Consider the following 12,992-nt stretch of genomic DNA (forward strand, 5'->3'; position numbering starts at 1 on the left):
ATGACATCCCCGCTGCCCCAAGTCTACCTACAGGTCCATCTGGCAGCTTCACAGCACAGCAGTTGTCTTGCCAGTGAAAGTCATTCGTCTAGAAGAGAAAAGGCAACCAGCATCTGCTTCCCCAGCAGCGCTTGCAGCCGACAGGAATACTGCCACATTTCTACATGCTTTAGAATGCTTCTTTCCTCTCCCTTTCACTCCTCAAAGCACACCACATGGGTCATCGGCAGGATCAAGCACAGAACCACGCCAAAATTCAGGTGAAAGAGACTTTGCGTGTCCCCGGCCTAACGCCTCCGCACAAACGGACTGTGCAGGGATGTGTCCAGCAATGTGAAATCTCTCCTAGCATGGACATTCCCTGCTTCCCGGAATCACGTAAAACTTTCATCTCCCTTTACAGTTACCACACAGTCACGGTCGTCCTCAACCTTAGCACAGCCAAACGACTCTAAACATGGCACAAAATCAGTGAAAACAAGCAGCACATCTCTCAGCTTTAATGCAACTCAGAACAAAATCCCCACAGCATTTTCACTCAGAGGAGTACCCAATTCATCCAAGCCTCAGGCAACTGATTTCAAAATGTTACGCTGGCTCCAAAAAAACTTCTGGTTTCAGAAAAATCATGTCGCTCACAGCTAATCACCGGGCCTACATATCTGTCCTTCACTGGAAACCTGCAACAGCAGGGCTGCAAAACTAAACTGACCTCAAGTTTGCACGACTCTCGGGCACATCACAACCGACTTATACTGAGACACTTCATCAGCTTTCACCCCAAACCACATTTGCCAAAACCTGGCAGCCTCAGCGAAGGTGGGAGTCATCAGACGATCTCCCCAAAGTTAAACACGTTCCTCCTGTGCTTCCTTACATATGCCAAAAGTCACAACAGAAATTAAGTGTCACTTCTCTCCGAAACCTGGGCTCAAAAGAGAGACAGGACAAAGCAGCATTCTCACCATTAAAAGGACAAGTGCCATTCCTAACTTTGAAACTCCTGCCATTAAGCAGTAGGCATAATAATAACAATAATCATAACAGACGCGCCAAACCGCATCCTTTATTGTTAACAGAAGGAGCAGCTGCTATCAAAGCATCCTTTCTCCCATCACCTCCCTGTGTCTGCCAAGAAAAAAGCTCCAGCCTATATGGGGCATCAGGACCCACCGGACATGCATTTCCTTCAGTTTAGAGACCTGCCTTTGCGCGGAAGGGTGCGCACACATTTTTGGGGGGATACTTCCAAACAGCTGGATTCCAGTTCCCCACCAACTCAGTCCACGGGATCTTGATGTGCACAGTCAGAGAATCGGAGAATCAGAGAATAGTTAGGGTTGGAAAGGACCTTAAGATCATTTAGTTCCAACCCCCTTGCCACAGGCAGGGACACCTGGCACTAAACCGTGTCACCCAAGGCTCCGTCCAGCCTGGCCTTGAACACTGCCAGGGATGGAGCATTCACCACTGCTTTGGGCAACCTGTGCCAGGGCCTCACCACCCGCACAGTGAAGAATTTCTTCCTTCTAGCTGACCTGAACTTCCTCCAGTTCACTTTAAGCCCATCACCCCTCGTCCTGTCGCTACCGTCCCTGACCAAGAGTCCCTCCGCAGCATCCTTGTAGGCCCCCTTCACGTACTGGAAGGCTGCTATGAGCTCTCCACGCAGCCTTCCCTTCTCCAGGCTGAAGAGCCTCGACTTTCTCAGCCTGTCTTTGTACAGGAGCTGCTCCATCCCCCTTAGCAGCATGGCGGCCCTCCTCTGGATTTGCTCCAACAGCTCTATGTCCTTCTGTTCAGGACACCGGAAGTGTACACAGTGCTCCGCGCGGGGTTCTCATGAGAGCAGAGGAGAGGAGCAGGATCACCTCCCTTGACCTGCTGCTCATGCTGTTGGTGATACAGCCCAGGACACAGGCGGTTTCGGGGCTCAAGCGCACGCTGAAGCCGGCTCATGTTCCCACCCCCAGGTCCTTCTCCTCAGGCTGCTCTGAATCACTTCTCTGCGCAGCCTGCAGCTGTGCCTGGGATTGCCCTGACCCAGGGGCAGGAGCCTGCACTCGGCCTTGTTGAACTTGATGAGGCTGGACACCTCTCCAGCATGTCCGGGTCCCTCTGGATGCCATCCCTTCCCTCCAGCGCATCGACTGCACTACACCGCTCGGTGGCGTCAGCAAACTTGCTGAGGGTGCTCGATCCCACTGTCTGTGTCGCCGACAAAGACGTTGAACAGGGTCTGCCCCAACACCGACCCCTGAGGGACTCCATTCGTCACAGGTCTCCAGCTGGACATTCAGCCATTGACCGCGACTCTCTGTGCGCAGCCATCCAGCCAATTCCTTGTCCACCGGCTGTCCATCCAGCAAATTCATGTCTCTCCCGTTTAGAGACAAGGACGTCGTGTGGGAGGGATTTAAATGAAATTTATTTGCTCCAGAGAGCACGAACGTGGCGGGAAGGGCCGCGGGCAGCTGGTCACTTGAGGGTGGAGGGCAGGCCCCGGAGGTGGTAGATCCAGGAGCCCCCAGGGCAAGAGACCACCAGCCTGCTGGTGACAGGAGCCCGGCCGCCCCTGAAGGAGACGGTGATGGTGGTGCTGCTCTTGGCGCGCAGCATCTCGGGGGCCCTGACGGTGAAGGCCGGGTGCTTTACTGCATACTGGAACGCCGTGGCCTTCGGGAAGACGTTCCTGAAGGAGATGGAGGTGGAGCCGCCGGCTGGGATGAGGAAGGGGCCCTGGGCTTCAGGGGGCAGTGCAAGGCCGATGAGTGGGATGCGGTACTGCCCGCCCAATGCGGAGCTGAGCTGCAGCGTGGCCTTGGCTTCGCCCAGCTGGCAGGGCTCAAAGGTCACTTCCACGCTCAGGTCCGAGCCCCCAGCGCCAGCAGGTGCCGCACTGATGGATTTTGCCGTCTGGAAGTCGGCACAGTCGGTCTGCGCAGGGGAGACAAGAGACCATGGAGGGCGGGTCACAACAGCAGAGCCAGCACCTCGGGAAGAACACGATGGTCCCCTGGCCCTGGCCTCTCCCACCCACACCACACCCCTGGTGAGTGCCTGCCCTGAATGGGCATGACAACTGTGCAAACGTGCCCATCAGGGACAACCCTGCACCCAAGCCCCAAGACCCCTGACTGCCAGACCTGGGCTGCAAGGGGGAAGCAAGCCCAGGCACCACAGGGCCTGCAAAAGCAGCTCCGACCAGGGCAGCAGACACGCGCCCACACGGGAGGACAGTGCAGCTGGCAACAAGCCCACACGAGTGGCAAGACCCCTGGGCTCACGTGGCCACCTTGGCTCTGCCAGGCCAAGCCAGAGGCACTTGGACCCCTTGGTGGAGAGGGCTGGTGCTGGCCAGAGGAGCTGCCTGCCAGCCAGAGCCCCGGCAGCCCGGGCTCACCTGCAGCAGGTACTCGGTCTTCTGCTGGGCAAAATTCCGTATTTTGGTGGTGATGGTCTGACGGGAGCCCAGCGTGGCGCGGAAATACACGGGCTTCTCTGGCCTCTGCGAGATGGCTTTCAGCTGCAGGTTGTAAGACAGAGAGCCCAAGTCGCTGCTCTGGAGCACCAGGTGCCCGGTGCTCTCACCCGTTTTCAGGGGCTGATACTCCAAGACAAGATCCGCCTGGGAGGAAGGAAGGAAGGAAAAAGCCACTGCGTCAGGCAGAGGCAGGGAACACGCCAGCCTGAGAAGGGGGCAGCTGGTCCCTGCTGTGCTCAGGCAGTGCTGGAAGGCTGTGCCGCCTTCCCTGCTCTGATTCCCTCTCTCTCGGGCACAGCCTTGCTCCTTCTGGGAGACGGTTCACTTAGGGACAGATCCCAACAGCTCAGAGCCCTCCAGCATCATGCTAGAAGCTTCCCACCCTAGAAAGCCCCAGGGCACACACCGCCTCCTGTCAATCCAGGCTGCAGACAACCCGGCCGTGGGCTGAGGCTTGTCCTGCAGCCACTCACAGCTAGAAGCACCACACTGAACGAGGGGCACGTGGCACAAGGACCTGCCACGTGAGGCCCAGTGGCAGCGTGTTACAGGGGGCAGCAGGGCAGACTCCACCAGCGCAGGAGGATTCCCACTGGGGATATTCTCGCACCCTGCTCCCTCTCTAGATCATCGGCAGGGAGCTGCCACCACGGAAAGAAGCCCCAGAGGGCTCCTTTCAGGCATCACCCTTCAAGAGCACCCCCTCTAGCCAGGAGCAGGGAGAGCAGAGTGAGCCGGAGGAGCTTTGCTCCTACCTTCGACTGTGCAGGAACAGTAAAGTGCTGTGGAGCGCTGACGTCGGGCACTTCGCAGGTGACGTCAAACGTCACCGGGACAGGCAGAGGGTTGTCCACCTTGACGGTGGAGGACACCCTCTGCCGAACAGCGGTGCTCATTTTCACAGTGCCGATGGGTCCCGAAGCCGTCACCTTGAAAGTCACCACGTGGAACAAGTACTCTCCGGTTGTCTCGTTGAGGAAGGTCACCTGAATCAGACAGAAAGGCAAGTGCTGCTCACTGCACACATGAAAATAGACCCAAAAGAGCCCAGTGAGCTCAGCGCCCTGCTTCCAGGAATGGCTATGAGCACCCACCGAGGAAGAGTGCCAGACCAGAGAAAGCACGTGTGCTATTTCATAGGACCCGTGCACACGGAGGTATGAAAAGAGGCGTGTAGCTTCTCGGTGAGCCAACAGCTCCTTGAAGGGCCCTGCAGACCAGTGTCCTCACTCACCTTTGCCCTGAAGACTCCTTCTTTGTAGGAGAAGAAGGTGAGCTGGTAGTCCTTCTTTGCAGAGCTTGGCACGTCAATGTAGGAACACCCCTGCAGCACAGAACTGCTTTCCACGTTCTCTGGTTTCAGCATGTCAATAACCACCAGGAGCCTGTGGGTGAGAAGGATGCAGTGAAGGTCAACAGAAAGGACTCGCCTAGGATACCCATCCTGTGGGGGTACAATACAGCCCCTCTCATCCTCAGTGCCTCAGGCACAGGGCGCCAGCTCTCATCCCCCTTGGAGGAAAGCCCTCCAGGATGGCTCTGCACAGGCAGAACGTGGGGATGGCCAGACATGGCCAAGGAGAGGGAAAAGCTTCCAGGAAGGCGCTTCCAGGCACTGGAAGCTTCCTTCCTTGTGCTGCTGCAGGGATTGCTGATGGGACCAGACTTCCTGGGCTGGACTCACCTCTGTGGGCTGTGCAGCCAGTTGGACACAGGGATGAGCTCCGTGTGGGAACTCCTGCATGGAACCTGCCGGGAAATGGCCCCTGAACACCGGGGGGCTTCAGCAGTTCCTTCCAGGTGGTAGCGTAAGCCTGTCCCGTCCGGCAGGGGGAAGAAGATGGAGCCCTACAGACAACGAATAGGACAAGTCGGCTCTGCAGCACCCCGGGACAGTTCCATGCCTGAGGCTCTCACTGGAGCAGCTCCAGCACCCCAGAGCCCTTCTCAACTGACCCCTTTCATTTAGGAGCTTGTCGCTGGCGTGGCACAGAAAACATTGCAGAGGGGCTAGTCACCCCCATGTGCCCAGCCTGAGACCTGCAGGAAGGGCTCCTCCCAAAGCTCCTGCATGACTGTCAAGAGATCTCTCTCGTTTCCCACCTGCCTGCTCACGGCCAGGGGGGCACTGAGAAACTGCAGGGCACCTTTGCCCTTCTTGCTCCCTGCAAGCTGCAGGACACCAGCCAGGTGGTGCTGGCAGAAGTGGTCGTGCCCAGGGCTTGGAGAGCCTGTGCAGCCTGTGCACTGAGCATGGGGGTCTCTGAGCCCCCTGGGCTGCCACAAGCAGCAACCAGGAGCTGCGCAGAACAAACTTCATTTCTTGCCCTTCAGAAAGCCTGCCTTGTTAGCTTAGCTGCTCCAACACCTGTGGGGTCACTCCCCAGTTCCCGTCTGCCCTTTGCCCGGGCCTGGCCTCCAGCCACCACAAAACCCAGCTTCCAACAGAGAGCACAGGACACCTTCAGCTTGGACAGGACCTCTGAAGGTCATCTCCTCCAGCCTCCTGCCCAAAGCAGGGGGAGCTACGAGGGTCGTGCCACCAGGCTCAGCACGCTGGCACAGCTCACGTACCTGATGCTTCTTGTTCTCAGAGCTCATGCTTAGGGGTCTGTAGGTGACCTGGTAGGCCTTTTCTTTTTGCCTGGCCTCCAGATGGATAAATTCAGGCCCTTTCCAGTACTTCCCCTCAATGATGGGCTGCAGGGTCCAGGCCTCGTTGCTTGGGTTGGAAAGGAGGATGGTCTGGCTCTGCCTCTCACGCACACTGCAGCTGAAAGTCAGGGTCTGGAACAGAGGAGCACAGAGGCTGCTGGCTCGCACCCACAACCCTTCCCACTCTTCTCACGCTGGCTCTACACCAGCACCTGGAGCACAGGGAGCAGCTTTCCCTTGTCACGTGCAAAAATTACACTTTGGCCATAGCTTTTGGAGTAAATCCAGCTGCTTGTTGTTGAAGAAGGGAGCAGAACAAGCCTTTCGCATGCTGGCTGAAAGGAAACGGGGAGTCCTGAAAGGAAACTCCAGTGCAAGGACAAGATCTGCAGCCACACAGCCCCTTCCTTCATGGGCAGGATGAAGAGGACCTCCACGCTCTCTTTGGGAGCAAGAGCCAACAGCTGCCAAGTTGCCCGCTCCCAGGGGCTGGATGCAGATGCCTTGCCCCTTCCTACTGCTGAATGCCCTAGCCCTGGCCCGGCAGGGGGGAGAAGTGTGGCTGCGGGTGCAGTGCCGGCATCCAGCGGGGTGGCTCTGTGGGGAGGGTCTCAGAAGAGCCCGGCAGGGTGTTCCCATGGCACGGATGCTGCAGTGCAGAGCCACGACAGCCCAGCTGCTCACTGCAGGAGCAGCACCTTGAACAGGGGAGAAAGGCAATGAGAGGGCTCAGGAATTCTGGCAATCCTGCCCAGCACTTTCTCTCTGGGATACTCTGGCACGAGCAAGTCTGTGCTCACAAGTGTCCTTCAGTTCCTGCCCTGCGAGAGATGTGGTGCAAATGCTGGGCTCCAGGGGCCCATCCTGTCCCTGCTGCGTTACCTCTTTGGGGCCAGGGGCCTCCACGCAGGATCCTGACAGCGTAAGCCGCAGCGCCTCACTGCCCTGGATGAAGCACCGCAGCCCCTCGTACTGGACAGCCTGGCTCAGCTTCGAGGGGCGGAAGGTCACAACGAAGGGGACATCCCTCCCTGGGCTGATGTAACCCTTCGTGGGGCTGATGGAAAAGTCCGGCTTGAAGCTCTCCACGTCCCACGTAAACCTTGCCCAGGAAAGCACAAGCACAGGAAAGAAGGATTAGCCACGGGGAGCTCTGAAGGCAGGGTAAGTCTGAGTGTGAGGCTCTAAGTCTCTTGTGGGTTTTCCCACCACATCTCAGGCCTGATGCTGAGCCACCTGGCAATAAGGCTTCAGGCTGGGCAGGACCCACTGCACCCACAGGCAAGGGGGCTTGTACCCTTTTGCTAACTTCTAGGGCCTGACTGCACGGCCATGGCTGCACAACTCTCCACCGGGATGGAGAAGCACAGGGGAACTATCTGGGCACACTACGGCCCCACACAACCCTCATCCAAGCTCTCAGCCCTCAGAGGGGGCGGGCTTCTGCTTTACCTGACTCCTGTGACGCCCGCGTTCCGCATGACCACGCGCCGCCACGTGTAGCTCTGCTGCACCACGGCTCCAAAGCTGAGCTGCTCCTGGTCCAAGCTCACGAGGCTGCCCTGGCAGGAGCCCCGCACCACAAAGAGGGAGCGCGCCAGCCCGCCGCACTCCAGCAGCACTTCCCCGCTGAACGGCTGGATGGGGCGCTTCGGGGAGAAGGTCACCTCCACTTTGCCTCTGTCTCCTCTGGGCTTCAGCTTTAGCTCCTTGCTGGGCTTCAAGCACAGAACCTACCCCAAGAAATGAAGGCAGACTATTTCATCTGGCAAGCGAGCTGTGGAGCCTCCCTCATCAGACTCACGGAAGAGGCTTCCAATTCCTCTTCTGTCCCCACCAACACTGCCCCACTCCCACTCATTCCCTCCTAGGCATTCCTAGCTAATACCAAAGGTGTTTCTGCCACGTGTCCACCTGGTCACGCTGAGCTCAGCTCTGTCTTCTAAAGCTTTCAGGGAAGTTCAAACAGAGCTGTAAATCTCCCTCTTGCAAGATTCACCTCCCTCACCTTTCCACACCTAAAATACATGGCTGCATCCTGATGTATGTGTCTAAAACAGCTTAGAGGAATTGTGCCGCCTTCTCCCTTCTGTCTCTCCGGGTCTCCTGGCACCCAGCTCAGCTGAAGCATTCACACTGCAAGCATCTGCTGGCAGAGCAGTGCCAGCAGGGAGGACAGGGCAGGCACAGGCAGCCAGGGCAGCCCACAGTTCTCATTGGCTACTAGCTCCCACCCACAGCGCCTCATCGCCCCCTGCAGGCACACCAAAGTGCTCTGCGGAGAAGGAAAGGGCCTTACCCCAGCTTCCTGCAACTCTGGCGCGGTGGATGTGACTCTGAGCTGAAAGGCCAGAGGGGCTGCACTCTTGTTGGCTATGGTGACGATCTTCTTCACCGTCTGCCCAATGCAGACGTTTCCTAGCTTCACCACCTTTCCCGGTGGATCCACAACGTCAACCTGAGGCGGCAGGGACCGATATCAAGCAAAAGGAAAGAAGGAGAAAAGGTTTTCTGCCACTCTCCTGGCAGAAACCCAAACCATGGTAGGCTGGGGAAGAGATGAGGAAATGAGTAAAACATGCTGCTTGCCACCTGGAGTTTTAGCGTTTAGATTTCATCTCACCTTCACTTTTATGCCCCTTCCTTGGGCCTCACCGGTCAGCTTCCCGGCCGGGGCACAGGGAGGCAGCAACAAGCTGTTGTGGCTGTTGTCACCTTGCGGTGTCCGTAGGAGCTGCGCAGAGAGGGAAGAGAAACCATAGACAGGATGAGTTTCTTGACCCTCACTACGTGAACAGACTCCCCAGCCAAGCCATCCCCCCGTCTCCCTGGCACAAGCCTGGGAATGCTGGAGCGCTGGGAATCTACAGGAGTGTGCACAGACCTTCCCTCTCACCTGCTCCTCAGCAAGGCGCTGCTGGTCAAACTCCAGCGAGTAAACCTCACAGGGGGTCTTCACCACCACTGTCCCCTCTTCCCCATGGCTCTGTGGCAGCAGCGGTCCCAGCTCGAGCTCCGCGGGGCTGAACTCCAGCCGTGGCTCCAGACCACGTCCCAAGACCGGCACCTGGAGGCGTTGGCTGCTCTGGCAAATCTGGATGTGCAGCTCGCCCCGGTAGCACTTCTGCAAAGAAGCAGCACAGAAAGCTCCTCCGTGAAGCCCCAGGTGACAGCGCCTCCAAGTCAACAGTCGCCCCAGGCTCAGGGGTCTTGTCAGCACCTCTAAGCTGAACCCAAAAGAGGTATTTACTTAGAGCAGGGGCTACAGCATCTGCATGGCTCTGAGTAACTGCGGTGAGTCCTGCTGTGGACTGTAACTGGAGAGTTGGCTACCAGGTGGATCTAAAATGCGCTGTCAGAGGTTTTCACCTAGTCATGGGGGAGCGCAACACTCATCAGAAAGGTCTGCTTTCTCAGACACAGTCTTGGCACTGCAGCACCAGGCAAACATCAGTTGTGTGAAAGAGGCAGCTGCGCTCTCACTGGACACAAATAAGGATCGTCTTCTCTGCTCAGTGCTCGGCTCTGGTCAAAGCCAGACACGAGACGGTGAAATCTCCACGAGCAATTCAAAGATCCCTGGGACTGTCCCCTGCCATGGAAGCACTTGCGTCCATCCTGTCACACGCTGCCAGTTTCCAAGTCACGGTGTCCACATGCAAACTGCCTTTGGCAATGCTCCATCATTTAAGGTGACTCCCGAACTGCGTGGGAATGTGCAGGGGAAACTGAGGCACGGTGGGCACAGGGCTGGCAGAAAGCTCCATGTGGAGGCAGAGCTCATCCCCCGCTCCCTCTGCTGGCCTCCCCTTACCACACTGCCCTGCCACACCTCCTGGGGGTGACACCCTCCAATCTCACCTCTTCCGTGGGTGAAAAACGGACTTGGACATGGCACTGCTGTCCTGGAGCGAGCGTTCCAGCTGACGGCAGCACCTCGAAGCCACAGGGCGCAGACTTCATCTCCTCGAGCAGCTTCTGATGCTCGCTCGCCGGCAGATGTTTGTTCACCTGTGCACAGAAACCACTCGCGTGAGGTCTCCTTGGTCTGGGAGGACAGAGCCTCGGCTCCTGCAGTGCTTCGACATGCTGGCACGGTGCAGGGAGCACCCTCATCCCACCCAGACGTGGCCACCACTGCCTAGAACTGGAGGGCAAACGTGTTGGCAGGGCAGGTAGATGGGGAGGCAGTGTCCTCAGAGGAGGAAGAGGAATGGGTGAAGATGGCAGGCAAGTGAAGCATCAGCTAGTCAACAGGCCCAGGTGAACCAGCCTTGCTCTGTACCCTCAAAAGCTCCCTCAAGCCAGCTGCAGCCCAAGTGCTCAGGCAGCCAGAGGGGCAGGAAAGGCAAGAGAGGCAAAGACAACCCACCCGAGAAGCTGCGTGTTACACCTTGTCTGCGCTTTACCTCCTTAACAGGCTCATTCACGCTGATGGACCATTGACAGGGGACCTGGAACGTGTTGTGGAGCTGGATGGTTTCTTCCTGGCACTGCCCACACTGGACAGCGGAGAACTCCAGCCTGTCCCTGGAGAGGCTGAGGGACGGCTCAGCCACGATGGCACGGAGGCGGACCTGCGATGTGGGGCCTCCTCTGACCTAGAGAAGGACAGAGCATCCAGTTGAGAGCCCGGCTGACACTCGCTGCTGTGCCCAACCTGCTGCCTGCCCCAGAAGCTGGAGTACCTTGATGGGCAGGAGCACATCCACCTTTCCCAGAGGCCGGCTGGCACTTTGTGGGTCGAAGCACACTTCAAATGTCTTGCTCTCACAGGAGGGCAGGCGCTTCACACGGTCCAGGCACACGCTGAAGCCTGAACACAGGAAAATAAAGCAGCTGAGATACACAAGCAACAGGAAGCAACATCAGAAGCACGGTAAGGCCACAGGGCTGTCCTGGCTGGCAGCTCCGTGAAAGACTCCTTTGCACCTCCAGAGAAGCTGCTCTTCTCCCCTTGTCACTGCCCAAAGCAAAAGGATTTTCACAGCCAGAACCCAGGGCTTGCGTGGTAGAAATGAACCACATTGGTTGAGGAGCTCCAGCAATTTCTTCAGCGGGCATCTCAGGGAAGGATGCACAGACCTCTCCAAAGGAGAATTTCCAACTAAGATACCGAATGCTCTGCTGTTCCCTGGACAGCGGCTTAGGAGAGATGCCTGACCACCCCTCAGAGACAGCAGTCACCACGTGACGGAGCTGCAGCCTTACCTCAAGGCCTCTTTGGGAAGCCTGTTTCGATACAGCAGAAGATCCCACAGAAGATGGGGGATCCCTTCAGGAAAGGCTGAGCACTATGAACTCTAAGCAAAGCACTTCCGAACCACAGAGGGGCCTTCTCCTTGCAACATAAACCCTCAGAGTGCACAAAGAAACTCAGAAGAGGCCGAGAGGCGGTCGAGGGCATCAGCCCTTCTGGCCCCTGCAATGAGTTTTTAGGGCAGCCACACGCGGACCAGGTCTCTGGGCACTGATCGCCACAACTCAGGCTCTTAACAGGGCACCCAGCAGGGGGGCACTAAGGAGGAAAAAGCTATCCAAGGAAGTACTCAAATCTCCCCATGTCCAATGGCTTCAGCTGATGTGTCAGAGACAGCTCCTTCAAGCCCCTGTGAAGCCTCTCCACCACTGGTTACCTGTGTTATCTAGGACATATCCATCAACATGGAAAGATGCAGGGAAGTGCCCGGTGTTGGTGACCTTCACGATGCGTGTGTGGATGTCACCGGGAACAACATAGCCAAGGTCCAGGACGTATTCGGGCAGCTCAGCTCTGAAAGGAGGAGTAAGAACACTCAGTAAAGCCCAGCATGGCGTGGGGTGGAGAAGCAAACGGAGTGGATAATTGCGTATTCACTGCTGTGAAAGCTCAACCCAAGCTCAGGAAACCCAAGGCCTGAGCACCCAGTAATAAGACTTGGCTAAATCATGGGGAGTGCAGGGCCTAGGATTTATCAGCCACCAGTGGGATCTTCGGCTGAGTTTCAAGTGGGTACTGGACACAGTTCCTATGCTGTGAAAAGCCATTGCAGAGAAGTGCACTGCATCTCCACTGGTCTCAGTGAAACCACTAAACGGGTGTTTGGCCCAAGCCTGAAACTGCTTCAGGACCTTGTCATAGGATTTCCTTGCAGAGGATACCTCCACTGCTCTGCAACCACATCTGTCCCCAAAGCAGCACCTGACACTATCGCATGCAGTAACCAACGCTTACAAGACTGCTGAGAGGGTCTTTTTGCAGGCAATCCCACTTGGAAAAGCACATAAGGGATCTGGACCATTCCCTGCTCTTCCTGCTTAGCACAGACCCCTCTTGGCGCAACGACGCCAGCTTTGAGATGCCCCTTTCAGAGCTGGTCAGCTGGGGCGGTGCCTGTGCTGTCTGGAAGGGCTTGCTGCTCTGCACCCCCTCAGCTCTGAGAACAGAACCCAGCAACTGTGGGGAGTGGAGCACCTCCAGAGCTCAGGGTAGCACTGTGCAAGTGAGAACACCGAGCTGCCCACAGGGAGCACATCGTAGCTCCCAGCATCAGGCCCTTTCTCAAGTCTTCAGCTATTTCCAGCTCTGAGACACAAGAGCTCTCAGGAGCAGGGCTGCACTGCTGGCTGTTACCCTCGGGGCCCCTGGAGACAGGCCACAGGAGTCCCTACTAACTTGAGAAGCCTCCGATGTACACGCTGGTGAAAGGCAGTGTCCTCCGCAGGACGGGACGTGAGAGCTTTCTGCTGCTCCAAGGCATGCTCCTCAATAAGCATCTCCTCCATCTGCATCTGCAGCTCAGCATCCCACTGAGGAAAGTAAACACAGGGGCTGGTTAGCAGAGGTCCTTCCCAAGGCACAAGCTTGTCTCAC

General features: G+C 57.3%; 1 protein-coding gene across 1 annotated transcript in view; it reads right to left on the reverse strand.

Annotated features, from left to right (window-relative positions):
- Window positions 1-2,408: 2,408 nt before the first annotated feature.
- Window positions 2,409-12,992, reverse strand: part of LOC133277468 (hydrocephalus-inducing protein-like) — a 43,938-nt gene continuing 33,354 nt past the window's right edge. Inside the window, exons 23-38 of the mRNA XM_061469309.1 lie at window positions 12,795-12,928; window positions 11,776-11,912; window positions 10,828-10,955; window positions 10,549-10,740; window positions 10,001-10,150; window positions 9,036-9,263; window positions 8,763-8,873; window positions 8,439-8,597; window positions 7,592-7,872; window positions 7,022-7,241; window positions 6,059-6,271; window positions 5,169-5,332; window positions 4,719-4,869; window positions 4,240-4,470; window positions 3,404-3,628; window positions 2,409-2,937 (exon numbers count right to left, since the gene is read on the reverse strand). Of these exons, the coding sequence (XP_061325293.1) occupies window positions 2,479-2,937; window positions 3,404-3,628; window positions 4,240-4,470; window positions 4,719-4,869; window positions 5,169-5,332; window positions 6,059-6,271; window positions 7,022-7,241; window positions 7,592-7,872; window positions 8,439-8,597; window positions 8,763-8,873; window positions 9,036-9,263; window positions 10,001-10,150; window positions 10,549-10,740; window positions 10,828-10,955; window positions 11,776-11,912; window positions 12,795-12,928 (3,183 nt within the window). The 3' untranslated portion in view covers window positions 2,409-2,478. The remainder of the gene's footprint in view (window positions 2,938-3,403; window positions 3,629-4,239; window positions 4,471-4,718; window positions 4,870-5,168; window positions 5,333-6,058; window positions 6,272-7,021; window positions 7,242-7,591; window positions 7,873-8,438; window positions 8,598-8,762; window positions 8,874-9,035; window positions 9,264-10,000; window positions 10,151-10,548; window positions 10,741-10,827; window positions 10,956-11,775; window positions 11,913-12,794; window positions 12,929-12,992) is intronic.

The sequence above is a fragment of the Pezoporus flaviventris genome, unplaced genomic scaffold (assembly GCF_033815535.1).
Source record: "Pezoporus flaviventris isolate CSIRO_AGI_PZ_B2104156 unplaced genomic scaffold, CSIRO_AGI_Pfla_v1 ptg000056l, whole genome shotgun sequence".
Classification (NCBI taxonomy): Eukaryota; Metazoa; Chordata; class Aves; order Psittaciformes; family Psittacidae; genus Pezoporus; species Pezoporus flaviventris.